The sequence below is a fragment of the Gymnogyps californianus genome, chromosome 9 (assembly GCF_018139145.2).
Source record: "Gymnogyps californianus isolate 813 chromosome 9, ASM1813914v2, whole genome shotgun sequence".
In the NCBI taxonomy this organism is placed as follows: Eukaryota; Metazoa; Chordata; class Aves; order Accipitriformes; family Cathartidae; genus Gymnogyps; species Gymnogyps californianus.
In genome coordinates this window covers 24,619,025-24,646,388 of record NC_059479.1, presented here as the reverse complement: position 1 = coordinate 24,646,388, position 27,364 = coordinate 24,619,025, and the positions used below count along the sequence as shown (strand labels likewise).

Below are 27,364 nucleotides of genomic sequence, written 5' to 3'. Positions count from 1 at the left end.
CTCCTGGGGCTGACACAGTGCTCACCTCTGCTCGTTCGAGGGGCAGGGTGGGAGCCCCCCGTGTCCCCAGCTTGCTGACCCCCTGCTACCTGCATCCTAATCATCCCGTCTCTCCGAAGGGCGCACGCTCCACCTTCCTGCCGGCAGCACCAGCTCGGGTTTACCTGGAGGAGCTGCAATTCGGACAAATCCTCCAGCATGTCAGCTCCTGGCCACCTTGGGGAGGGCTCCTGCTCTCCAAGGTCACCAGTATCCTACCTGGCGCTCCTGGCACACGCCTGGCTGGGCACCGATAGCTCCTGCACCCGCAGCAGTGACGTCTGTGCAGAAGGACCGACAGCCTTGGGAGGTCTGTGAAGAAGGAAATTGTCGATGCATCTCCTATGTGGGCTGCTCTGCTCTTCTTTGAAGTCTTACGGGACAAGTCCGCCATCGTGTCCTGCTGCCTTCTCTTGCTGCCCCCGGCCCTTGTCTCAGCCAAGGAACGTGGCTCTATAGCCCGGGGTGATGAGGGTTTACTAGTCCCTTCTCCAAAGATGAGAAGGCCATCTTGAGTAGCATCTTCCAGAGCAAAGCTTCAGAATCAGTCGCTCAAGAGTCCAGACCAAATGGCGGGTGGGTATCTTGCTAGTCAGCAGGGGAGGAAGAACATATGTGATCTCCCCGTGGTCATGTTTTGGTAGATGCTAAGCAGCAAAATTATCCTCTTGGCCAACCGTCCACGTGGCAGAAGCCACGAGGAGACCAGAGCTGGTCTGAAAGAGGGCAGATTGTGTCCAAGCTGGTTTGCAGTAGCTGATCAGACCTGAAGGTGACTTTTGGGAAGCTCTGGCCGGTCTGATTGTGTCGGCTTCAGTCCCCCACTGGGACTGACTCAGGTGCCCAGGTCTACACAAGGTCTCCTCATCTCCTGGCTCAAGTCCCTCCTCTCGGTGCAGCGATTCTGGAGGGCAGGGTGGGAGGAAGAATTGGCTGCGCTGTGTAGCGGGTTGTATTTCTTTGCCGCTGAACCATAAATACTGGGAATGAGGTTAGGGAGGGAGGAATATCAGCAGCAGTCTGGAAGATGGCTGTGATCATGACAGTGCTGTTTGATGCCCGCTCCGTTACTCTGCTGGGGGCCGGTCCAGCCGAAGCTGCGTGTCTCGCGTTGGGAACCGTAGTTAGGAGGGGATGGTGTAGGGAGGAGATTATGGGTTTGAGCACCACCAGGCTCCCCTCGTCGTGAGCCCAGAGCAAAACCCATTAGGGGACGGTGCCCCAGTTTAGGAAGTGAACTGCAAGCGTGGTAAGAAATTTGCCTTGAGCTGGAGAAAGCTTAAAGATTTATTATGGTCTGGGCATGCGTCCGGCCAAACCTTTGCACTATGAAGAAATGGGGCTTTCTAGAGCAGCAGGTGCTGCCGGCAGCATCTGGTACTTTTTTATTTTAGGGGGAAGATGGCTCTTTGTAAAAGGCTTTGCTCAAGGAGAGGCTCCTGAGGAGTGCCCTGTGACCACCAGGGCCTGTGAGCACTGTGCTGTGGCTGGAAATAAGGGTGATGGAGGTGTCCGTGGAGCCTGGGGCTGCCTGCCGGGTTGGCAGCACTGGCGTGGTATGCCCAGCGGCTGCCCAGCTCCCCATTCTGTGGGCTGAAAGCCGCCTCCGAGGAGGTGCTGGAGCCACTGGAGCCCTGCCGAGAGCATCCTGCAGCACCAGGAGGGGGAAGATTTTTCCTCCCCAGGGCCCTGCACCATGCTGCAGAGCTCGGGGCTGCCGCCCAGCACGGCAAGCAGCCGGAGCAGAGGCGGGGTGGCTGCGCCAGCCTGACTTGCCCATAGTTATTGCTGCCCTGAGCTGGTTCAGCCCTTTCATTAAGACCCCACACGGCGTTTCCCCATGTGCCCTTTGCAGCCGTGCAGCCCCCGGTGGGCTCTGCCTGCACTCCCTCCCTCTGCCCGCGTTGGGCAGTTGCTTTCGGTCTCACTTTTGCAGATGCTTTGAAGTCACGGCCACCCTTGCTCTTCCAAGCAGGGTGCGCTCATTCATTTTTAAGCCTCTTCTTGCTTTAACTAGCACACGGGCACTGCCTTGGTGTAGGTGCGTGAGAGAGCTGTGAGTTTTGCTCAGGAGAGGCCAGCAAAGCTCTCTTCTTCTACAAGGAGCCTGTGCTGCTCAACTCAAAGTGGGATGGCTAGGGCAGGATAACCTCCAGCTGCCCCATAGCCGAGGGCAGGATGGGGGTCACTTGGGAGTGCTGAGAGCAGCCCAAGCAGCGCAGCCGTGGCTCTGCAGAGCACCCCAAAACATACAGCCTGCCCAGGGAAGGGAGGTGGAGAGATCCCTGAGCATCCCTGCGCGGGGCTGGCGCAGGCCAGCGCTGGGTGTCAGCGCTGTCTGGTGGTACCCAAGCTTTGTTGGAAAGCGATGGAGCCATGGCTGTGGGGTGCAGCACCCCGGCAGGGCTGAGCCGGGCTGTGCAGCAGTGTCAGCGGGGGCTCGCTGCTCCCGGGCTGCCACCTCCCCTCAGCCCGTGCCCCAGGTCTCGGGGAGGGGGCAGTACCTATGGAGGAGCGTGTGCCCCACAAGCCACCCAGCACGGCCCCATCACCCACTGCCGACCTTGGTCATGCAGCAAGGAGGGCTTCACACCCTTCTCCAGCCTTTTTCCTTCCTCCAGCGGGAGTAGCAATGGATGCAGGCGAGCCAGCCCGCTTCTGTCTGTGTTGCAGGGCTGTTGTCTCCTGCCCCTGGCAGCCGGCAGAGCCGGGGCCCAGCATGGAGGATATATATTGCATCTCTCCCGGTCTGAGCTGGGAGAGCCGCGGGGCTGCCGGGCTCAGGGACGAGCGTGTCCCTCCTAATGGCGTGTGCTTTTGCTGTTCCTGGCCAGGTGAACACAGCCATGCACGAGGCCAAGCTGATGGAGGAGTGCGATGAGCTCATGGAGATCATCCGCCAGCGCAAGCAGGTCATCGCTGTCAAGATCAAGGAGACAAAGGTAAGGAGGGCTGGCTCGTGCGTCCGGGGTTCGAGGGTCCCCTCCTGCGCCCGTGGGGTGGCCGCTGCAGGGTCTGCCCTTCCTCTCCGGGCACAGCCCAGCGGTTCGGCAGCCCGTGATGCTGGGATGTCCCAGCCACACGCAGAGGGGCTGCTAGCAGCATGCGGTGCGTTGCCCGTGAAGGAATTGCTTTGGGCAGCCGTCGGTGCACGCAGTTTCATCTCCCTGCCACCCCAAATGGTGTGCGAGTCCGGGTGTCCCTCGCTGCTGCTGTCCCCAGGGCTCTTCCGCTGAGGATAACGCATGTGCCTGACATGGCCGGGGAGGGACGGCGCGTTGATTAGCATGATAAATTGGCGCAGTTGCTTGGATCAGTCCAGACAGCTTCCTCAGGGCTTTTCTAACACTGCGGTGCTAATATAATAATGTAGAATTAATATTGAAGGGCCATCCGAGCCCTGCACTGCAGATAAAGGAGAGGCTACACGCTCTGCATTGCAGCATAGCCATAGGTGAGCTGGTTTCTCACCTTTTTCTTTGGGGGGGTGTTTGGACCCTCCCTCCAGCGGTTCCAGGGGTTCTGGCTTTTCCCAGTGGTTTCCGTGCGACGGGGAGAGGCTGGAGGGATCGGCTGTAGCTCTGAGCAGCGCCCGCCGGAGTTCTCGGTGCGCGTGCACAAGCCCTTTGCCGTTCTTACTGAGCTTGAACGCGCGTTAGGGTCCAGCTCTGCGTCCGTCACCGTGCCGATAGCTAAGCCGGGGAGCAGCGTCGCCCCAGATACAGAGGTTTTTTTGCAGGCAGAGGTTTGGGAGCGGGTTGCGCTGCGTGCGTACGCAAGAGAGCCAACCAGCATGACTCTCGGACACCCTCGGCAGGAGTGGAAGCTTTAAAATGCCTGCTTTTATCCCAGCCGCTTCAGGGAACATGTTTTGTGTAACGGTGCCTTCTGCTGGTCCATCTGTCTGTCTGCCTCTCACTTCCCACCCTCTCCCCCTAACGTCTTTTGACCATGTTGTCCAGTTTCAGCCGCACTTGGCAGGGAGCTGGAAGGCTCAAAGATGTTATTTTCCTACAAATTGGCAGCGGGGTAGAGGAGAGAGGCCCTGATTAGTGCCCAAAACCATCAGCAGAAGCAACGCTCAGTTGCCAGGGTAGGAGCAGCAACCTTGTGCCCACGTAGCTGCAAACCCAGCACTGCACCAGTGGAAGATGGATGTGGGGATGGTGGTACTGGCAGTACCGGGGAGGGGACTGGCTTTGGTTTCCAAAGTTACCTGGAAACTGGAATAAGCCCCTTTGCCAGTGAAATCGGGCTGGAGGTGTAAACGTGCAGGTTTGCAGCGCTGCAATGCCCCTCTGTAGCCCCCCGTGCTGCCGGCGCTGGCTGTGGGGAGGCTGGGCAGGTTTCCTCCATTGCTTTCAACACCTCTGAGCAACAATTTCCAAGTGTGAACGGGAAGCAGCCTTTCTGAGGAGCCCCAGCCACAAACATTGGAGAGTTTAAAAAGCTCCAAACACAAAAGAAAGGAGGAAGCGCCAGAGACTGCGGCTGGTTTGAAGTGCTCCGACTGCGGAGCAAGAAATACTGCTTTCCTGCTGCATTGCCATTTGGTTTTCCATTTGTTCTGGGCTGTTTTTCTTGACAAATGGCCCGACGGATGCATGGAGCAGCCTGATCACAGTGGCACACGGCGTTGGAAAGAGTGGCAGCCCTGGGCCTGAGAAGGAAAGTCTATGGAGGCAAAAATGCTGAGGCAGCGGTTTGTCTCCAGCTGGAGTGCGGTCCTGGGAGGATTGACTGCTCCATCCCAGGGCTGCTTTGGTTGCTGTGAGATGGAGCTCCTCCGCCTCCACAAGGCAGCGAGAGAGATGTAAGGACCAGAGCAGCAGCCTGAACTTTGTGCTTGGTCACGGGTGGGAGCGAGGGATGCCAGGCGAGGGTGCCCAGAGGGTGACGCCTGCCATGCCCAGCCTTTAGGTATCTTTTATTCCAGTGATCCTGAAAAAGAGCTCTTCCCAGATGTGTCACACACATGTCTTTGGAAACCCACCAGAGACTAGATACCGAGGAGCCCACGTGCAGCTCCAAGCTGGGCTCGCACCTTGCAGGGCTCAGGTTCGTGTTCTGCCGGGGCTCGGATACCACCGCCCATGAGACTGGGCAGCACCCCGCGGCGAACGTGGCACCGAGGCGGTGGGGATACGTGGGAAGGACCCCGGAGCCAGCAAAAATCGTCAGGGAGGATGCAAGAGGAGGAGCAGGAGGGAAGCAGGCAGCTGGGCTGCCCTGAAGAGCACTCTGCCACGGCGCGGATCCGGCCGGCGGGTGCCAGCGCCCACGTCGCTTGCTCGGGGCACTGCAGGTGCTGGTGTCGCAGCCCAGCCCGGCTGGCCTCGGGCCAGGGCATCTGCACCTCCTTTTCCCTTAGCCACAGCGGAGGCTTTGCCTGGGATTCATGCTGCAGGCTGTGGTCACCGCGGGGATGTGGCCGAGGAGAGCTGGGTCCACGCACGCCAGCAGCTCCGGGGAGCCATCGTGGCGAGGGCAGGGGCTCTCCTGCCTCTCCCTGCCTGAGGCTGACAGCTACTCCAGAGCTCGCCGAGTCCTCCCTCAAAACAAAAGTCGTCTTATTTCTCTTCCTTATTCTCCTTTCGATAATTTTTTTCTGACAAGTTGGCCATAAAATGAACCATCCATCAGCCCATTAACCCCCAGCAGGAGAGTCGCTTCCTTGTGCAAATAGCCATTTTGAGCTGTGCCTGCCTGCCGCTCGCAGAGATGAGCCCGTGCTCCTCCCCGCTATGTGCCGCCGGGGCACGGCTTGCTGCGGCGTGCTGCTCCCTGCCCTCTCCCCGCCCCGCGCCCTCCCCCGGGATGCTCCGTGGGGTGGCAGCCCTCCCTGTCCCCCAGTCTTGGTGCTGGGGCGTTGGGGGTTGCAGAGCTCCCGACCAGCCCGAGAAGATCCCCCCGGGCTCCGGATGGACACGTCCCTCGTTGCGCTTTCTGTCGCGGGTCTGTGCCGCTTGTCTGACCCCCTTGTTTGGATGTCACTCATCCAAGCCAACATCTTCTTGCTCACTAGCAATCTTGTCGGTGCGCCGGGAAGCGAGGACACAAGAAGCAAATGGCAGTGGCTATGGAGTGATCCATGCCATCGTTTAGATGCTGCATCGCTGGCTTTGTTCATCCATGTCTTATCCCGTAAGCCAGCCAACTCCCCTGCTCTTCACACAGCTTCCCCCAGCCCTCCCCAGACACCGGTGCTGGGATGGGCTGGGTCTCCGTGGGATGCTCTCCTCGGAGGTGGGAAGTGCAGCGGGGCGGCTTGGTGAGGGGCAGGATCCCAAGTCAGCCACGCTTTCAGCCCTGCCTTGCTGGGAAGAGGCCAGAGAGCACGGGCTGTGTGGGACTCGCGGCACACTTGTGTGGACGGAGCAGAGCCCGTTCAAGCCACATGCCCTGGTTTTGGGTGCAAATTGGTGCCTGGGCTGGTTTTTCAGCTCCTGCTTCTCTGTGTTGTGGGTAACTCTCCTGTCCCGTCTTACTGCAGCACCTCACCTTTAATTGCAGAATGATTTGCGGCTGCAAATGTGATGTTTTCCAGCAGCTCTGCTGGGGCTGAGCCAGCGTGAGGTTTCCTTGCCCTGTGCTGAATTGCTTTGCAGGAGCGCTCCTCTCCTGGCCAAATCTACTGAGAGCCGGCACAGCGGGGATGACATTGTGTTTGCAGGGGAAGAGCAGAGAGAGGATGCATTGCTCTCCTGCTTTGATCACGTGTGGGACCCTTAGAGCAGTGCAGAGGCTTTTCCCTGGGACTTTCCCACCTGCAAGCAAAATTTAACGTGGAAAGCGCATTGCTGCGTTCCCTCCCCAGAGCCTTTGGCAACATTTCTGTGCCGTTTCACCGCTTCTTGCTTCCCCTGCGCAGCCCCTGGCTTAGGATGGGGTTTCCTCTGTGCTTTTCAAGCTACGTGCTGGCTTCTGAGCACCTTGGCTTCCTTCTGCTCCTCTCGCAGGTGATGAAGCTGCGGAAGCTGGCCCAGCAGGTTGCTAACTGCCGGCAGTGTCTCGAGCGCTCAACGGTCCTCATCAACCAGGCAGAGCACATCCTGAAGGAGAACGACCACGCGCGGTTCCTGCAGACAGCCAGGAACGTGGCTGAGAGGTGGGCTGGCACGCTTGGCTCGGGACACCGAAGGGACGTTGCTGGAGTTGTCCCCTGGTCGCAGCTCCCTGCCCAGGGATGCCCCGTCCTCCCCGCTGCAGCCTTCCAGCATGCAGCCCTCAAATAAACACCAGGGTCGGGGTGTCACCAGTTCCCGTCCCTCGCAGGACAGGAGTCGCATGGCCAGTCCTAAAAGAGCTGAACATCTGCTGTGGGAGCAAACATCGTTCCCTGGGAGGGGGGGAAGTGGTGGAAATGGCAATCTGAAGGGAGCTCAGGGGGCAGTCGGGGCTGGGACCCCCCAAGGATGGAGCCCCCCCAGTTCTCTGGGGACCTGTCCCCAGGCCAGGCCGCCCGCCTGGGGCAGGAGCAGCAGTTAGTAGGTGCAAGCCGGTTTCCCGACGGCGTGTAATGTCGCTGCGAGGCTGCCCGCACCCTTTTAATCCTGCATCTCGCTGCTGCTGGGTGTCGGGAGTGGCGTGCACCCTGATGTGTATTGATGGTCTCTTCTTTTCTTTCAGGGTCGCCATGGCAACTGCATCCTCTCAAGTTCTGATACCAGATATCAATTTTAATGATGCCTTTGAAAACTTTGCTTTAGATTTTTCCAGAGAGAAGAAGCTGCTGGAGGGGCTGGATTACCTAACTGGTGAGTGCACGGGCACGCTCCCCACTGCCTGTGCCCCGCGTCTTCCCCGCAGCCCCCGCCGAGGGCTGGCAGGCGTATTTTAAAGCAAACCAGGTCGCCACTCATTCTCACTGGTAAAAAGTGCCTGGTCAGCTGCGGCAGAGCAGAGGCTGTGCTGTCACCAGGACAGTGACGTGTCCCTGTCCTCCTGTTATTCTCTGCGTCTCCGGGAGGACAGGTGGAAAAGCTCAGAAAGCAGGTGAAAAATGACGGTCTCCACTACCCAGGGAGGAGGCTGGTGCCCATAAGGATCTGAGAGGGCGGATTACAGGGAGGGAACGGTGAATTAACCAATTATTGTACTTCTAATGCACTGCATGCCGTAGTATTTCTCTTTTGCTGCCCTTTTTGTGGGTCTCTTGGTGCTGAATTATGAACTCCTGTGGGCAGAGACCTTGCTGGGCCTCTTGGTGCTGCCTTGATGCCCATAGCACAGGCTGAACACTGCTCTTGCCCTCATCCGGGGCGATGCGGGGTGTCTGGGAGCAGCCCTGCCGCAGCCGACTGCTGCTGGACCGTGCTGCGTGCTGGAAAAGCAGAGGGAGGGATGAAAGCTCCGGAGAAGCGAGGGCATCATTACTGACCCAAACCTGATTTTCTTCATCATGAAGCAGATCAGCTTGCAATGAAAGTTTAACGACAAACATGTGTCCAGAACAGCTATGGGACAAAATACTTATTCCACAAGCAGTGCCAGGAAAGAGGTGGATTTTGAAGTGGCTTCTCAGCTTGTTTCAGGGTGGGGGTGTCAGACCTGATGGAGGCAGCCATGAAAACCCCTCGTTCTGGCATGCCTGAAAACACACTGGCCCCGGGATATTTTGTTATTGCACTAAAAAGTTCAGTTGAGTGGGAAACACAATGACGGGTAAAATGAGACAGTTGTTTGTGTCGAGAGACTCTGCTCCCCGCACGAGCCCATCTCTGTCCTTAAGGGAGCAAAAAAGCCCTAGGTATGTTAAGAAAAGAAAGCACAAACTTAGCGAAATTTGTTATCTGTGATCTCCCGCAGCGCCAAACCCGCCGTCCGTCCGAGAGGAGCTTTGCACAGCCTCCCACGACACGATCACCGTCCACTGGATCTCAGAGGACGAGTTCAGCGTCAGCTCCTATGAGCTGCAGTACACCATCTTCACCGGCCAAGCCAACTTCATCAGTAAGTCACCGCGCGCTAGCTCGGTTTGGGGGACCGTGGTCCAGTTCGGGAAGAAAAAGATTTTCGGGGAGAATCAGCAGGTTTAAAGGCTGGGAATTAGGGGAGGAAACCGCAACGAAGGATCCTCCGAGGACACCGCTCAGGGCTGTCATCAAAATGATGGAGGACCCCTCCGTGCTGGGGGTCCGTAACTGAATTGTGTTGCCCTGCACTGGGTGTCTGCAGCCTCCGGCTCGGTGAAGTGTTGGGTGCCTTAGAGGGTCTCATCCGTCTCACAGCTACCAGAGCTGTACGTCTCACACCGTGCCCTGGGATTGCCCAGGCAGGGCAGCGCCGGCTGCTCTGGGGGCTGATAATTAAGCGTGATTTATATACCCTCCGTAACAACATTGAGGCACATCTCCAGGTAATTTTTCCTGAAAATAACTACCGTACCTAATTGTTTTTCCACACCGCCACAAATTTGCTTGGCAGGAATGGGATTTGAGGACCGAGGAGGGCTCTCGCTGATGGGTCTGTGGTGGTACCTAATCACTTAGGAAGCACTGTGGTCAGACAGCAAGGAACCTGCGGCTCAGGTCGCAGCATCCAGCTCCTCTGGGAGAGCCTGGGCTTTATGGACTGTGTGGTGCTCAGCATATTTTCTATGCCGTGATATCTTCTAGTGCAACAGGACAGCTTTAAAACAGTTTTATAGGGCTGAACCTGCCCCCAGGCTTGCCACGAGGTCAGGACAGCAGCCTCTTAGATGCAAAGCTCCCTCCTGGATATTTGGTATTTGATGAAGACTATGGTAGTTATGGGATTTTTAATATTACAGATATTTTAACAGTGCATTTAACAGCTGGCTCCACCGTTTGGGGAGGGAGGTAACGGGATCCAGAGACATCTGTGCAATGGATGGCTGGTTGTTTGCGGGGCACACTCGGAGGCATGGTGTATGTTCAACCCGAGTGAGCAGGAGAAAGCGAGCTTGTGATGATGGTGACTTTGAAGGGATGCGCTCTGCCCCCGGTCCTGCTGCCTGAGCGCGACGGAAAACAGAAGCAGTGAAGGCAGTGAAGGAAGCAGAAGCAAAGAAGGGAAAAGGAGGTGGTGGGAGAGACCTGTTGCAAACTGGGGGGAGGTAGAGCAGCTCTGGCAAAGCGTTGTTCTGTCCTGGCGACCTCCTGTCACCCTTCCAAAGATCAGGACCTTAAAAACCAGAGCTGTCCTCCAAGGGCATCCCGGCCATGTGCAGGCACTCTGGTGTACCGCTGCGCATCAGCATTGAGGGGTTTGTGCCCGGGAGGATTCCTACCAGCCCCTCGCAGTGCTGTGCCAGCCGGGGCCAAACGCCGTCTGAGGGTGCAAAACAACGCCGGGCACGGCAAAGCTGAGCTGTCGCGGGCAGGCTCTGCCTGCAGCCGTGCCGAGGCTTCGCGTGGTTGTACCTACTCCTTCAAACTGCTGCCTCTGACAGCAGGGCTGGAGTTTTGCTCTAATATTAGCGAGGCAGAGTTCATCAGACATCCTGAATCAGCTGAAGGCTTGAAGATAAAATGAGCCAGAAATTGCCTGGGGATTAAAACTAAAGGAATGCGCCCAGTGTCTATTTGATTTCCTTCCCCCTCACCTAAATTGATCAAAAAAGACTCAGAGACTGAGCTTTTTAGCACCATGGCTTATCATTAGGGAGAGCTGGTGAACTGCTGGTTGAAAAAGCCAGGGCTGGAAACTGTGACCCCACCCCCCCCCCACCCCCCCCCGCCCCCAAGGACAGATGTGTCACATCTGCAGAGGCCATGTAGTCTTCCTCCTTGTTCCTTGGCAGGAAGGTTTATCTGAAAAAAGAAAAAGCTGGCTTGATTGTCCCTGCAGGAGAGGGGGTTCTTTGGGTTTCCACAGAGGTGCAGAGAGAGGAGAGGAGCAGTTCAGCCATAAAGCCAAGGGCTATTTGCCAGTCTCAGCAGCAGTGGCTTATTCCTTTGGGTGCCCGGTGAGTCCTCGAGGTGTCAGAAATCTGTACCTGTTACGATTTCTTGTAACACTGCCTTTTTCCTAAAATTGGAGGGGGTTTGCATTCTGGAGGAAAGTTAATTTGTGGACTGCGTTACAGGAGAGAGTCCAGGGAAACTGCTTGTTTCATATGAGAAAAAAATATGGATGTTGTAATGGGAGAACAAAAATATAATGTCCAGTTTGTCTGTCCTGAGGTAGTGCTTTGGAAGAGCGCAGCATCCCCACAGCATGGCTCGTGCAAGAAAGTTTTATTCCTGGTTTTCCTTAGTAGCACTTACCGTTATAGGAAGTGCTGACAAAATGCTTCCGAGTGGACTTTTTGGGCCGCTGTCAGTTTATCTCACTGGTCAGGAAGACATCGGTGCTGGAAGCGCAGTGTTGCGGCACAGGAAGGCTGTTAAGTGCACTTTAAAATATGCAGGAAGCTGCCGGAGAAAGTTACTTTCAAAGCTGGATAACACTTGCATCCCCAGCCTTTGCCCTCATTTTGGAAAACAAGATGATTTATTTCCTCTCGGTCCGAGGTTAGTTACGGGTAGCCGGTGCTACAGCAGCTAGATTTCCCCTGCTCAGTTCTCCTCTCCTCCCCCAGCCACAACATGTTGTCTCCAGCGTTTTGTTCTTCTCTGAAAGCCTGGGAGAGCTCAGCAACCTCTTTGGCTCCGTTCTTAGATGGCCACCAGCCTCCATCTCCCCTGCGCCTGCCAGCCGAGGAAGAAACGGGGACCATGCTGGTGTCACTGAGTTGTTTAGCTGGGGAGGGACCTGAAGGTCTTTGCACCAGCTCTGTGTAAGCCGGGCTGACTTAGAGCTCGGTGAGGTTGCTGAGGGCTTGCTTCTTGAGCATGGACCATCTCCAAGGATGGAGAGTCCCCAGCTCTCAGGGCCCTACTCACAGTGCTTCCCCACCCTCAGCTGGAAGAATTTTTTCCTTATCTAACCAGGATTTCCCCCGCTGCAGCTTGTGCTGTTGCCCTGGGGCTGTGCCGGGGCCCCTCGGGGAAGGGTCTGGCTCCCACCTCTCCCCACACGCCTCTTTGGGCACATGGCTTGGACTCCGGTCCATCGAGGGGGCTTGGGAACTGGTCACCTACCCACCTTTGGGGGCTGCGTGGGTTTGGCCCAGGCGTTAGGACGGCGAGGGCTATGGAAACCACAGGGGTGATGAACAGCAAGGGCAGGTCTTTGGCTGTCTTTGGCAGCTCTTCGTAGAAGGAGTAAAGAAAACATCAGTTAACGTCTCAGAGGAGAAAATGAATAATATATTGTCACTTGAAGTAACACAGTCAGGTCTGGGTGGCGAGAGCGTTTGAGTCCTGGCTGAACTCATGCGTGAAGAGACACTGGAAATAGTGCGCTAGGGCTCACCTAGCAGGAGCACCGGGAGGCTTCCCGTGAAAGGAAATACCTTTTCAAAGAGCACACAGTTGGCCTGTGGAAACCGTCCCCTTCATGCTCTCTTTAAAGCCAAGAGCTCGGCAGGAGTGGGACATTTTTATGGATGACGAAAGCTGCAATAAAAAGGGGTTTTTTAAGCTTTGGCAAGGATAGAAGCCCTCAGTCTTCAAGGCCAACCCCTTCTTGGTTGTTTTGGGAAAGAAACCTGCTTGGGAGGCCAAATCGTTCCCAGACTGTCATCTCTCAGCCACCTTGTCCTTTCCGATGAAGGATCCAAAGCTGGTCCTTGTCTGCAGGGAGATAACACCTACCAGTGCTTGCCTGAAAGCTGTGTGCTCCGATGAGAGCAGCTCTGCGTGTAGGATGCAATCAGTATCACATCTGTTTTATTTTCTACTTCAAATAACATTGCTCTGCTCCCCTAGGCCGTTTCCACGTGTATTTTAAACCAAATCCGGGCTGACAATGCTGCAACCTGCCCTTGCCCTCCGGCTGAGTGAGCCACTGGAGATAAACACCCCAATGTAGGCCTTAAAAGAGGAGGTGTGGAGCGTTTTCCAGGCTCCTGCCTTCCAGCCGTGCACACGTATGCTGGCGATAGGAAGCTAAAAACCCTCCTCCGGTCACCCTTAATTCACAACCTGCTCCTCACGTATCGTCTCGAAGCGTCCAGCTACTGCTTCTGAGCTTCCTCCTTATTCTTCTTGCGGTTTAAAGCAACAGTCCCGTGCTGTGATAGCTGCCCCAAAGCCGTTTTCTGAGAGCCCAGAGCTGCTGTGTGCTGCAGCGGGTGGTCCTGGGCACCCGCTGCCCCCGGCCCCTTGGTACCAGCGCTGGAGGTTGCTCCCAAAACCTGCAGCATCCTTTTCCCCTGGTGCTGGCTGCTCGACGTACTGGTGCAACCTGCAGGTTATTCTCACCCCAGCCGTGCCGGTGGCACCAACAGCATCTGTGGCACCATGTAGGGCTCTTCTCCTTTCCTGGAGCGCGGTGTCATCCCGCCTTAGATACAACACTACATTTTCAGTACGTGCCGGGCCCTGCAGCTCTGGCAGCGCAAACTGCTGGAGCATTAGGGCGTAGCTCCTCCAAGGTCTTTGGGCTCTTAATTCCTTTCCATTTCCAGAAAGAGTTTAGGCTCCTGAATGTTTTCCAAGCGTCCGGATCCCACTCCCTTCTCTGGGAGCTGTAATTTTCTTTGAACGACTTTGCAGACCAGTCTACACAGGGAGCTGAAGCATCAGCTTGGACGTGGATTATTACTTCCCACCCCGGAGCACTGAGCGCTGTGCAGGAGGAGGATTAGGGCGCAAACATGTCCCTTCCTGCTGCCGGCATTGCATATTGCAGCCCCCAGAGCAGCAGGGAGGTTGTCCTGCAGGAGCGAAGAAACGAGAGAGGATGATGGCGGGCATCACCTTCTCCCGGGCACCGGCAGCTGCCTGTGCCATCTGCCCTGGCTGGAAGGTGCCACCAGTTGAATTCCTCTTCCTTTGCACCCTTTCCCCATCACTTCCCACAGCGGCATCTTGAGATGCCAGCACCCTACCCCTGGCTTTGCCTGACCAAGCATTGCCTTCGTGTGATAATAAAAAAGGCTCTTTGAGTTGCTGGCGTTTTATCATCTATGGAAATTTTCCTGCAGGTGCTCTTAACTGTCAGGCAGGCGGTAACTCAGCCTGAGAGATGCGTGGTCGGTGAGCTCTGCGTTAGCAGCACGTGGTCTTCATATTCTGTCCTTTCCCGTGAATAAATCTTTCCCCCCCTCTCCCGTACCGCAGGTCTCTACAACTCCATGGACAGCTGGATGATCGTCCCCAACATCAAGCAGAACCACTACACCGTCCACGGGCTCCAGAGCGGCACCCGCTACATCTTCCTCGTCAAGGCCATAAACCAGGCGGGCAGCCGAAACAGCGAACCCGCCAGGCTCAAGACAAACAGTACGTGCCCGGGCGCTCGCCTTGCCTTGCTGGGTGGTGGGAGAGCAGCTTCATCGGCGCTCGAGTCCAAAGGGGTACGGCTGAGCCGCTCCCCGCGAGCCCACAGTTGCTGGCAGCGTGATGGAGACCCCCGGGTTATTTAAATTATTTAACATGCCCGTCTTACTCGGTGTCTCAGCTCCTTCCCTGCCTCGAGGGATGGTCTCCTGCTACCCGACGCAGTGCCGGGGGCTCCCATAAGCTCTCTGCTCCTGTCAGCGCCCATCCCTACGGGTCCCTGGGACAGCTGGGACTTTAGGAGATCGTGAAGGTCCGTCTTTCTGGTCGCTTTACGTCACTGGGCTTTTTGGGGCTGATGTATGGAGTCCCAGGGCAATTGTGTGCTTGTGCGTGGCTTTGCTCACAGAGGGTTGCAATTTTGGGGAGCCATAAGGAGACTGAAAAGTGTCTGTGTGGTAGTGGAGGGGGCTTTGCAGCCGCACGCAAAGCAGAAAAGAAGTTGCACTTCACATCGCCCCGGGGATGGCCAAGGAGGGTTAAATATCTTTAGGGAAATCAGAGTGAGATTTGATCAGAAATCAGAGGGCGGCTGAGCCGGACCCGTCCCAGCAAGGAGGGAGTTTCTGGGTTTGCAGCGGGAGGAGGGAAGCTTTTTCCCATTGAAGGGCAGCAAACACCGCGGGGCTGTTAGTGCTCGCTGCCTGGGGGGACATCACAGGAGAGACAGCGCGAAATGTCAAGGGAGAAAATAAGTTGGCTCTCAGGCTTCTGCCCACAGCTGCCTGCTCCGTGGCCGCGTCTCTCCGATGCTCACTGAGCTGTCTCTGCCCGGCCCCGGCGAGCACAGCCCTCCCTTGTGTTTCCTTTCCCGACGTCGCAATCGCTCCTGCCTTGACTAGGCTTTCGAGGTGATGTATCGCCTCCGCCGCCTCATTTTCTTTGCGCGACTTTAAACCAAATGAAATTAAGTAAAGGTGGTGTAGTGGTGGGGCTGGAGGGAAGCTGCCGAGAAGCAAACTCCAATCCAGTTCTGCCTTGTTTATTAAAAATGTATCCCTCCTGCGGTTGCTGTTTTAAGTGCTTTCCCATGCTTTGAAAGGCACTTGCTCTGGAAATAAGAAATGGGTGGCTTGACAAGCCGGGAGCGATGCTGTGACAGAGCAGCGCAGAGGGGAGCGAGGGCGATTTGCTTCGGTAGCAGCTCCCAGGGGATGGGGCTTCCTCTTTGTTTTTTTAACTGAGTGTCAGTCATCAGAGATGCTGGCACGCTGCTGAGGGCTCCTCTTCGGAGACAAACTTGGTTTAGTAGATTAAATAAGAGCCCAATCAGGTTTTGAACTCCCCTTGTTGTAGGGGTGTGCCTGCAGCAGCTTCCTGCACGTTTAAAATCTCAAGCAAGGCTCACCTGAAGCACTGCACAAATTATTAGGTATGACCGTAGTTTTGCGTGTGCCAGGAGCTCCTTTCACACGACCGAATGACCAAGGAACCGATCCCGCCGCCTCCTGCTCGGGCGATGGGAGGGAGAAGTGTATGGTTTTAATGGGCACGCAGCCCTCTCTGCCGCTGGTTCGGTGTTTATCTGCAGCCTGTGAAAAGTGTTTAGGGAAACTTCTGAATTTCTGAATGTTTGATTTAGCAATAGATATGTGTATAATATGTATTTCTATATTTCTTTTCTGTGGCCAGCCTCGGTGTACAAGGGCTCCTTTGGGGTGTTCGCTGCTCCTCATCGGGGTGGTGCCGGCTGAAGGTGCCGCCGCTCTGTGCTGCATCCCCAGCACATCCTTGCTGGCCATTTCTCCTGCCGGTATTTGTCGTTATGTGGCAACAGGGTTTTCTCCTTTTCAAGTGGGCGATGAGAAGATAGCGCACGCTTTTCAACTGCTGTAACCTTGGTGGAAATGTCAGCAGCTTGATGAGGAGATGGGCCAATTAGCATATTTCACAGCCCTCTTTCTGCCCCTGAAGTGATGTTTGGAGAGATTCCTTCATCGCCAGAAGGTCAGTGTCAGGACACGTATTGATTTCTGCAGCATCAGTGCTGTCAGAGCGCACTAAATCTGCGTTCCCAAACTGCCCGAACAGAGAGCCTGGGAGAATAGTTTTGGTTTAGTGACAGAGAGAAACCTTTTGCTGAGTCTGGGCCTGAGTAGGTCTTATTTATTAGCAAGTGTCCAAAAATGGATGAAAGTGCCAGAATACAGGGACAGTCCCAGCTCTGGTAGTAAATAAAGTGCAGGGAAGGTGGTTTTTACGGTCCTTGCCTTGACCATTGCAGACTGGTCTTATTCTCGCTCACATTTTCATCTCTTCCCAATTTATGCATCTCTTGGTGAGACCTCCTGGGTTGTACGGGGTGGCTCACATCCGCATCCCTTCTGAAATGACAGTCGGATCTCATCCGGAGGGGTGGGTTTGCTGCGGCACAGGTTTACTGCCTGAGCGATGGTCTCCGAGGTCCCCGTTAACGAGAGGATCGTGTTAGTGCAGATGCTTTCTAAGGAGCGGGATGATCCCTCAGCAAGCTGCCCAGCAGGGAGTCTGTTGGAAGATTCGTAGGTTTGGATGGATTTATTGCTTTCCTGTGACTTGACAACTCAGCATTACGGTCCTGCAGCTTTGCTTCCTCGAGGTGATGTCTGATGGGAGGACAGGAATCACTGCTGTCAGGCTCACTCTGCAAGGTGTCCTGTGGCCCACAGCCTTCTCCAGCTTGCTTGCTTCTGACGGCGGGGCAGCTGGCTGAGGGCTTATGGACCAGGTCGATGGGCCAGCTGCAGGGTCACGGGTCCATCAGGTTTTGTACATGGGTACTTCTGCGTATGAGGCACGGGTGGCATCTTAGGTGGCTGGTGAGAGCAGGGACGTTGCTGCCGTGGGCAGGGAGGAAGAAGAGAAGAGCAAGAAGGGCTGGCAGTGTGTTACTGCGGCTTGGTTTGCTCTTCTGCTGGGCAGACTGTGATGGACATCTGCAACGGGGACAGAGATCGTTTCTTGAAAGCGGGAGTGCGTACCCATCCCTGCCTTTCTCTCCGCACAGTGCTTTCAGCCGAAGGCGGCCGCCTGCTGTCTCTGCTCTGCCCCGTCCCCGTGCCCTCGCAGCGGGAGGAGCGGGGCGCATGGGAGCTGCCGTACCGTGGGGCACGGGCCGGGCCGGTGCTGCACCGGCGGTACCGCTGCACCGACCCACCCGACAGAGCGGGCTCGCTGCTCCTCATACATTCAGCTGGATGTCGGAGGTTGTCTCTTGCTTCTGGGGGATCTCGGTCCGGTTGTTTCTGTAGCTGTTATGTAAACCAACACGCAGCCCCATCTTGGCTGTCCCTCTGGGTGGCTTTTTCGACACGCTGGAGCTAGCATGGTTAGCAGGACATGCTGTGCTTCACCATAATTGATTCCTTCCATGAAGCATTGAGAAAAGAAAATCTGGCAGTGTAGCCACCCCATTAACAGCCCTTGTCTTGCAGACAAATTACTGCTGAGGTAGACAGAAAACTAAATATTCTTATCTGCACCCAGGATGAGCGAGCCTCATGTGCTCCTGCCTCCGTGCCGCCCTCCCTCGTGCACCTCTTCCAGGGAGCACGGGGCAAACAGGAGCATCCAGAGCCGGTGCGTCTGCTCGTCTGGATGGGTGGCAGGAGCGCCCTGAGGTCCCAGGGAGCTGGGCGGACGCCGGGCATCCTGCAGGCAGGGGGTGCAGGCTCCCACCAGCCAGCACCTCCCCTCTGCCCGTCTCCGTTCCCGGCACGCCGCTGACCTGCCTAATTAACCTTGAACATTTTCCTAGCGGCAACGTTGGCCGCCCCCTCCTCCCTCTTTGCTCCCGCACACCCGAGGCCAGCCAGGATTTCCTCCTCTCTGCTCAGATGCTGCAACGCTCAGGACTTTGCAGGGAAGGGAAGTATAATTAATCTGATAAACACGCCGGAGGGTGCAGCCTGCTGTGTCCAGCCCTGGAGCTGGCTGGCTTCCCACAGCTCTCAAGCCCCATGCAGGCGCCGTGCATGGATGAACCAGCGAAAGGCTATAGGGAATATTCCAGCAAGCTGAATTTGTGAGATAAAAGTTATCTGAGCGACCGGCGCAGGATGTATACATTAATGAAAACTTGACAGGAGGAACTGCTGTGACTCCCAGCCCTCTGCCAAGCAGGGCCGGGGGGGGCTGGAGAGGTGCACTAACCTGGGAGCAAAGAGGAAGATGATGGAGGCTTTGGGCAGGGAGCGGGTACATGAAGGCTGCTCTGCCCATGCTCCATCTCGTGCAGTGTCGGTCTCGTGGGGGGAGCCTGGACGACACCCTGGCAGCACCCAGCAGTTCTTTTCTCTTGCTTTGTCTTCCCTTGCCTCTGAAAAACGTAACGCTCTCCTCTCCCTTCCCCTCGGTTTGTGCTGCCCGCAGGACGGAGGTGCAGCTGGGGCACGGGCGAGCGTCCGGCAGCCGTGGGGCAGCCCCTCGCCGGACTGGGCTCTCCCGTGGCAGCTGAGCCCCGCTGCCGCTACCTGCCCCGTGGCAGGGGACCTCTGCTTCTCCCAGCCCTGCTCTCCTCAAGTCATCAATCCCCCAGCCCTGCTCTCCTCAAGTCATGAATCCTCCAGCATCATCTTCCCGCAGCCCCACTTGTCCAGCACAGCATCGTTTGGGGTGCGCGTGGTGCAGGCAGCCGCAAGCGCAGAGGACCCTGCCGGGCTGACGCGCCGGGGATTTGAGGCAGCTGAGGTTGGGACCATTGAGAGTCTGTGAAATCCGTGCTGTTTCCCAGTGCCGGGGTGGTATTTTGGGACGGGGGTCAGGGGGGAGCAGGCACCTGGCTGTGTCCTCTGAAACGCCCTCTGTCCCAAGCAAGATTTTGCAGCCCAGCCTGCGTGCTTTTTAACTCCTGTCTTGCCCATCACAGCATGCTGCCTGCAGATATTACTCGAGCCCTTGGGCCAGGATGTGCCAGCACAAACCAGCGACAAGGGTTGGACCCCAGTTGTTCACACTGACCTTAAAAAGGGGTCGTCTTCATGAAAAGGGCTGTGACTGTCTCTTTCCTGACGGAGCCAAGTATTTTTATACCTCACTTCCTCAGAGCTTGTCTCTTTGCATTACTGCCGGAAAAAGATAGCTACAGAAATATTAAAATAGCTAGAGGAAAGGAGGGGGTGGGTCACTCCCAATTTGCAGCTTTACTTTCAGGCCTCTCAACTCAATTATCTAGCAAATTGGGCTCTGAGGAAAATCAACACGAGCGACCATCAGGTATTGGAGAGCAGCGCGGATGAGCTCCATTACGGGGTCGCACTTGAAAGCTCTCCAGCCTTGCCGTAGCTAATGCTGCCGGCTGTTTGCAATGGTTCCTAGCCCTGGCGTGGAAACCCCCTCGCTGCATAGCGTTGGCGCGGGCATTTCTCCTCGCCGAGCCTCGGTGTCCGTAGCTGAAAACAGGAGCGTGCAGGAGGGCACGGCTCGTTGTGCACCGCAGCCCCTTCCCCTGAGCCAGGCCAGGGACCGCTCCAGGTACCAAAGCCTGGTTTTTAAGTTGTTTGCAGTTATTTAAGGTGTTTTGCTGCAGCTGTCCTGTTCAGTTTGCTTTGTGCTAAAGTAGATGAATCCCTATAAAAATCCTGTCTGGTATCTATATGCTTTTTACTGTACCTTGCATGAAAACTCACAGCGACAAAAAACACTAGAACTCAGTTTGCTTCTTTACAACATCTTGGGGTTTTGTTTGCAAAAACAGGGGTAGTCTGGGGGCTTCTAGAGGGAAATCACTGAAAAATAAGGAGGTCAGATGAAGTCTGTGCTTTGGAAGCAGGCGACGGGGGAGTGCTGGAGAGCTCACCCGGGTTTGCTCTAGCTTCTGCATAACGTGTGTCCCAGTGCTGTCACCTCCCTGCCAGCCCAGAGGAGGAGGATGGGCAGGGCTGTGCTCCCAGCCCCGGGCCAGGGCCTGCACAGGCGGCCGTGAGAAATGCTGTGAGCGTGGGAAGCCTGCCCGGCCCCGAGAGCGAGCCCCCGCTGCAGGAGGACATCACCGTGGCAGCAGATCCATAACCAGAGCTGTGCCGAGGGCCCTGATGTGACGGTCCCAGCTGCCCTGCCCTGCCGAAGGCACGCGGCCGATGTGCGCACCGCGCGGGGTTACCTGTGGAGCCCGAGCTGGACGCAGCCCCGTCGTTTTACACGTCTCTCCCGGAGCAATGTGGGCTGGGGCAGAGGATGGAGGATTTTTTTCTGTCCCGTGGAAAGGAGATCGCTGTTGCTGCTGCTCAGCGACTGCTTTAGCTCGGCTGTGCTGTTGATGTGGGTACACATGCAGCTGATAATATATCGGGACTCCGCTTTGCAGTTCCCTTTAAGAAAGAAATAGGGAATTACAGATGGAAAAACCTCTGGGGGGGGAAAAATCAAACCACCGTTAAATTTGCAAAGCCAAGAGCACGGGATTTAAAAAGCACCAGAATTAAGTTGCATGTGCAATTTAATTTTATGCCTGCTATTCCTGCATTATGCCACAGTCTTTAATGCATGGTCCCACGCCCCTTGCCCCGTCTGGCTCCCCGCTGGGAAGGGATTGTGAATTCTGCCCCCGCCCCCCCAAAAAAGCTAAACCTGGCTCAGAAGAGCCGCTCTGGCAGGGCAGTTGAGGGGCTGGGCGTCAGCCTGGGCATCGCTGGCAGGGCTGCCCACGAGCAGCCCGAGCAGAAGACGCACCGCATCCCCCGGCCATCCGTACTGAGTAAGTCTGTGTTTGCAAGTATTTTTCTGACCCCATCCCCGCCTGTGTCCCTGCACGCACAAGACCTGGACTCGGGAGCCGGGGCTAGGGTTAGTTTTGCGGCGAGGCTGCGTGGCACCAAAAATTGGAGCCTTCCAGAGAAATCCTTAGCGCTCGCTGTTGAATGTGTTGTGGAGCTGGTGCCCAGAAGAGATGGTGTTTATCGACGCGAGGGAGGGCAGATGTTCCCCTGGCCCTGCGGATCTGCAGGAGGGTTTTATCAAAGCAAGCAGGACAGCCAGTGTGTGTCAATTAGGAAACAGTTTGGCTTTCTGTGTGCTGGTAATGTTACAAAGGAATTGCAGTTGGGTTTCAAGCCAGCATTAAAGATCTGCAAAATCCATCAAACTCAATTCTGTTAATCGCGGAGGAAGCCCCGGGGCGTGCGCTCGCTGGCTGGGCTGTGCTCACACCTCCCTTCCAGCCTCTGCTAAACACGGGCTGGACCCGACGCCTTTGATTTGCTTCCACTGCCACGTGCACAGCCCAGACTGTCTTCTCCAAGCGGTGAGACCTTGTTTGGCAGCGGAGAAGCACTGAAAAACCTCGGGCGTGCTTCCTGTAACGTGTGATAGCAGCCTGTGCGCTACGGGGAGCAGTCTGCGTCGGCTGCTGATGGGGATTCGGGGACGTGCTCGATGCTGCAGTGCTGCTTCTGTGATTCAGTATTGTTATACCCCCACTTTGGGGTCTGTTCTGCCTTCCCTGTGCTCATGCAACTCTCGTTACTGCTAATAGAGTATGGATCTGTTCAGGAATTCAGGCTACGTGCCCTGCCTAGGTTTGGTTCGCAGTGCATCTTGATGGTATCTTTAGTGCCATTCCCATTACCTGGAAACATCCCCCTGTTTCTGCCACATTTTACATCATTAACAGTGGGCAAAAGGGAGTTGCTCTGATGGGGAATGAGGCATGAAGGGGGTAATGTGCAATAAGGAGACCCCGGACGTTCTCCAGCCCCTCATTTAAGGATCCCTGCCAGGATGACACAGCCCCACGTGACATGCCATCGCCTGGCTGCTCTGAAGTCCGGATCCTCGCCGGGGGGCAGAGAGCTCACTCTCTTCAGCTCATTTCTCTCTGCATTTTCAAGTTTCGCCTCCTTTCCCTCTGTTTGTTTCGGGAAGGTGAGTGATTCCCAGGCTGGGGAGTAAGCCCAAGGTGCAGGTGCTGCTCTCGTCCCTGCTCCGCTCGGTCTCGCTGGCGGTGCTGGGCTGGTGGTTCGCTTGCAGGCGTGGGCAGCAGCGACTTGCTTTCTCCTTCTAGCAGGGCTGGGGAAGCCGCTGCAGGCACCGGGGGCACGGGAGGAACTCAGGGACCGATGCTTTACGGATCGGCCCATGGCAATAGATGCACAAGGCACGTGGATGTGCCTTGGCATCTTGCTGAGCATCTGTAATCCAGTGTCCTTGGCTGGTGGGGGAATGTTTGGCTCACGGAGGATGTCCAGAGAGCCTGGGGTTGATGTTTCCTGCCGTGTTGTGCCCGCACGATGATGGTAACAAACATAAATCCTAATCCGTGTGTTCTCTTCTGACAGGTCAGCCTTTTAAGCTGGATCCCAAGATGGCTCACAAGAAGTTGAAGATCTCCAATGACGGGCTGCAGATGGAGAAGGACGAGAGCTCCTTGAAGAAGAGCCACACGCCCGAGAGGTTCAGTGGGACAGGATGCTATGGCGCGGCAGGCAACGTCTTCATTGACAGCGGCTGCCACTACTGGGAGGTGGTGGTGGGATCCTCGACCTGGTAGGCAGCACCGTTGTCTTCCCTCCCTCTCCTAGAGACCCTCACATTTCCCCAGAGATGTTGTGGGACACACTAGGGTTAAAGGCCAGGGTTTTGGCAGAGCTGGTCACGGGCACGGAGGTGGTCGAGACCTTACATCTGGGTGGCTGTGGCTTTCAAGAGGTTTATGAGTTTCTCTTCGTGCCGGAAGCCTTTGGGTCCGATCCAGTCAGGCTGCAAGGTGAAGCTTGTATCTTCATTTCCCTCACCTGCTGATCCTGCTAATGCCTGCCAGGGCTCAACTCTCATCTCGACGTCAGGACAGAGGTGCCACGGAGCTTTAAATCTGCTGGTTTTCCCATGTGCAGTGCCCTTCCCTGGGCTGTCTCATGCAAGGTCCTGCTTAGCTGGGCCAGACGTGGTTATGAAGCCTGAGCTGAAAGGCCAAGCAGAGGGGGACCATGGCTAAGCAGAGGAGACAGGGATGTCCCCAGGGGAGGTTTGCAAAGGCCTGGCGAGCCACTGAAATATCCCTGTGAGGGCAGGCAGCTCAGCGGGAGCCTGTCCCACGCCTGCTTCACCCTACATTCATACCCCAGCATTGCAGGCTGGCAGGAGAAACCATCCCAAGCAGCGGTCCCCCTGCTCGTAGGGATGTACACCTCCGCCCTGCGATGGCAAAGGGGCCAGCGGGGCAAAGCAGAGGGTGATGCTTTGCTCCCCATTTGCCCTCTGTTGCCCTGTGCTGCTGCCGTGTGGCTCTGCCTCGGGAGAGGCTGCCTTCGTTGCCACGAGCTGCTTCTCTTGAGGGAGGGCAAGTCCATGTCTCCCTCCCATCGGCAGGAACGCAGAGCTTTGTCCCCACCTCGGGGCACCCTGGCATCTGCTGAAGGCCACCAGGCTCGGCGGAGCAGCAGGAGCAGCGGCAGCCCTGGACGCAGTGCCTCCTCTGCAGCGATTGCTCTCAGCTGAGGCTTCGTGGCTGTTCTCCGGTCCAGGCTCCACGGGTGGACGCTGCGAGAGTGGGAGAGCGAGAGCCAAGCCTCCCCGTGCTCCGCGGGAGATGAAGGCAGCATTCCCAGGGGCTACAAGGGTGGGGATTGCTTTAGCCCCACTCCTCCCCAGCAGCCCTTGTCAGAGATGCTTGCACAGAAGCACAGCCCCAAGAACAGCTGCTCACTCTCAGTAGTGGGGTGAACCCCACAGCACCTCCCTGCTGCACCTCAGCAGGTGCCCCCAGCCCAGACGTGCCCTCAAGCCCAAGCCCCTGCCCACAGAACGCGGCTGGGCAGCAGCAGAAGGGACGCGTCAGGGATGCAAGCTAGTGCACCCTTTGTTAAAAAGCAGTTTCTGACTCTAGCAACTTGATTTGTGAGTTGTTTCTCAAGCAATAATTATATCTGGAGCTGTTTCTCAGAAATGGGTCTGTTCCAGGCGCCGTTTTGCTGATGACTGAATACTGCAAGACCTTCGGAGGAGGAAATAGCTTTCAAATATATAGCAGCTCCTCGGGCTCTGCGGAGGGGTGCGTTCAGGTGCAGAATGAGCGCGGCCGCGTGCTGGAAGGCAGCTAACTGAGTCGGCTCTGGCTGGGACTCAGAGCGAGCCTGGAGCCCTGCGTCCTGGTGAGGCTCATAGCAAGGATGCTTTGATCAAAGGCGGAGTGTGCCGCCTCCTTCGTGGCGTGTAACGAGGACTCGGCTGGTCCTAGAAACCCGCGTGCGTCTCTGGGAGCTCCAGCCGAGGAGGAACTGGTATTTGAGTGCTGCTGCAAAACACATCTCCTCTCCCTCAGACAGATCCGCAGGGGACACAGCGCACACCAGCCTGGTTTGGGGAGCGGATCATCGCCTGGTTTTGCCTTTCTCCCCTATCCTGCTCTCCCCAGCCGGTCGCTCTTGACCAAAGCTTGCTGGTTCTTCCAACTGACCAGAGGGATTTTGAAAACAGAGAGTGGCAGCAGTCAAAAGCCAAAGGGACACAGCACACGCTCCCTTCGTGCCCCCTAACTCGTGACCACAAGCTTCAGGGAAATGATGCTTTTCTCCCAGGGGCTTCCAGCACAGCCAGGAGGGAAGGTCTCGCAGTGGGCTGGCAGCTCTGCTCTGCAGTGGCAGGGGGAGCGGATCAGGAGCTTTTTGTCCCGGGGTTTGGAGGAGAGGGGTGTCACTTCTTGCCTTGCCCTGAACCCTGTGCTTGCAGCTGCTGCCTGAGGCGGAACACCAGAGATGATGCTCGGGGGTCACTAACAGAAAAACCCCCTCTCCCTGACCCAGAGAGCTGGCTCTGGTTTCTGGTTGTGCCTGTCTCCCCTCTCTGTCAGGGAAGGGGGGCTCAAGGAGCAAGCACAGCAGCAGCCCCGGCTCAGAAACCGCTCCCATTGCTCACTCCCATCAGGCTCATCCTCTCATCCCCCCCGGGCTGAAAAATGCCTTCACACAAAGCACACTTAGAAGCGAAACAATTGGCGTTTATTATGAGAAGGCCCCTACCAGGCAGATCCCCAGAAAGCCTCTGCTAGCGAGCTGAGCCGGGAGGCATTACAGCAGTGTTATCAAGCTGCTGCGTTGTTAAGGCTGCTTGTGCAGCACAATGGGGGCAAAATGGATGGTTCCTGCTGCAAGCGCCCGGCTGTGTCACCTCTGCCTCGCGCACAGCCTGGCAGCAGGAGGTTGCATGGGGAGGGAGTGACGCTTCTCCCCAGCCAAGCCTCTGCAAGCGGCTTTTCAGTCACATAAAGCCGTTGCCATGCTGCTTCTGCAGTCAGGCGGACTTCTAAAGCACGGGGTGCCAGCAGCCGTCGGGGCTGGACTTTGTCCCGCGCCGAGGCTGGAGGTTGCTAAGCAAAGCTTCTCCTCTCTTGCAGGTACGCCATCGGCGTGGCTTACAAGTCGGCCCCCAAGAACGAGTGGATCGGGAAGAACTCCTCGTCCTGGGTCTTCTCCCGCTGCAACAACAACTTCGTGGTGAGGCACAACAACAAGGAGATGCTGGTGGAGGTCCACCCACAGATGAAGCGCCTCGGCGTCCTCCTGGATTACGACAACAACGCGCTCTCCTTCTACGACCCGGCCAACTCCCTCCACCTCCACACGTTCGAAGTCTCCTTCATCCTGCCGGTGTGTCCGACCTTCACCATCTGGAACAAATCCTTGATGATCCTCTCGGGTCTGCCCGCCCCGGACTTCATAGATTACCCAGAGCAGCAGGAGTGTAACTGCCGGCCCCAGGAGTCCCCGTACGTATCAGGGATGAAAGCCTGTCACTAGGCTGCCCTAGCCCTGCCTGTGCCCCGCGGTGGCACCAGCGATGCTGGCGGGTGCCGGCGGTCAGGGTCGGCCGCCGGGAGCCTGCTGGCAGCCGTGCCGGAGAGCCGCCGTGCAGCCGTAACGCTCCAGCAAGCGAGCGCCTTCCCACACACAGCTCCATTATTTTTTTTAAGGGGAAAGAGGAAGAACCTCTAACCGCGGCTGAAAATAAACTCCTGTTGGCGAGCTCCGCTTGTGTGCGAGTGCGGCTTGTGCAACTCCTTGGTGGCGTGCTCCGATCTCTCCCGAAGCGGATTGTCACCTGGATGGTTTTGTCTTCCCTTGGGGGCTGGAGAGGCTGGGGCGGGTTTTGGGGTGACCTTCTGAGGCGCTGCCGTGGTCAGGGGGACGTCTCGTGTGTCCTCGCAAGGCGCAGGTTGGAACAGGAGGGGTTGGCTTTCGGGAGCCCGTTGGTAGCTTGTCTGGAGAGCCAGGTGGGACCTGAGCATCGTTTTCTGGGGAGGACTTTCTGTTTGGCTGAAGCTCGGCAGCTTCTCTGGTGTGGTAGATAATTGCGTGGACCCCTCGCTCTTGGTGAGCGCTGGCGTTGGTTACGTGGTGGATGGTGGTTATGTGGTGGATGGTCTGCGAGAGCGAAGGCAGCGCCGAGAAGGACGGTCCCGCTGCCTCCCCCGGCCGCGTGCATGCTGCTGCTGGCCCTGGTCCCTGCGCTTGGCTGGGTTTGCAGTCCCGCAGTGGAGGGCAGCCGGCCGCGGACCCCCACCCCACCGTGTCCTCCTTCGGGAGCTCACCAGGAGTCAGGGAGGCCCCCACCCTTCAGGAGCAAGCCGAGGAGCGTCTCGCCCCCGGCACAGAGGTTTGGCAGATGCTCCTTCCCGACGCAGGGTCCGGCCGGCTGTGCCCTGCCACGTGCGGCTCCGCGTAGACCTCCATTAGTTTCACGTCTGGTGTCCCTGCAGAAAAAAACCATCTCCCCGTGCTGAGCCAAGTCCTGCCCAAAGACCATCTCTGTGCTTTGTGACCCCAAATCTCAATTTATGGCCCCAAATCTTGGCTCTTGGTTTGTTCTCCACCATGGCGGTGTGAGCATGGAGCCGTCCTGTTTGCTCTGTGGCAAAGGACTGAATCCGTCCCGGGGGCTCCAGCCCCTAGTTACTGGGAGCTCTTCGGCTGCCACCAGTGCTCCCAGTAACCACAAGCACCAAGTCCTCTGGCCAAGCTTCAGTTTCCACATTTGCTTAAAAGCCAGGAGGAGCTGGGCCGGGC

General features: G+C 56.8%; 1 protein-coding gene across 1 annotated transcript in view; it reads left to right on the top strand.

Moving 5' to 3' along the window:
- Positions 1-26,424, top strand: part of MID2 (midline 2) — a 113,704-nt gene extending 87,280 nt beyond the window's left edge. Inside the window, exons 4-10 of the mRNA XM_050901660.1 lie at positions 2,874-2,981; positions 6,999-7,147; positions 7,669-7,796; positions 8,848-8,991; positions 14,172-14,333; positions 22,643-22,850; positions 25,696-26,424. Of these exons, the coding sequence (XP_050757617.1) occupies positions 2,874-2,981; positions 6,999-7,147; positions 7,669-7,796; positions 8,848-8,991; positions 14,172-14,333; positions 22,643-22,850; positions 25,696-26,098 (1,302 nt within the window). The 3' untranslated portion in view covers positions 26,099-26,424. The remainder of the gene's footprint in view (positions 1-2,873; positions 2,982-6,998; positions 7,148-7,668; positions 7,797-8,847; positions 8,992-14,171; positions 14,334-22,642; positions 22,851-25,695) is intronic.
- Positions 26,425-27,364: the final 940 nt, after the last annotated feature.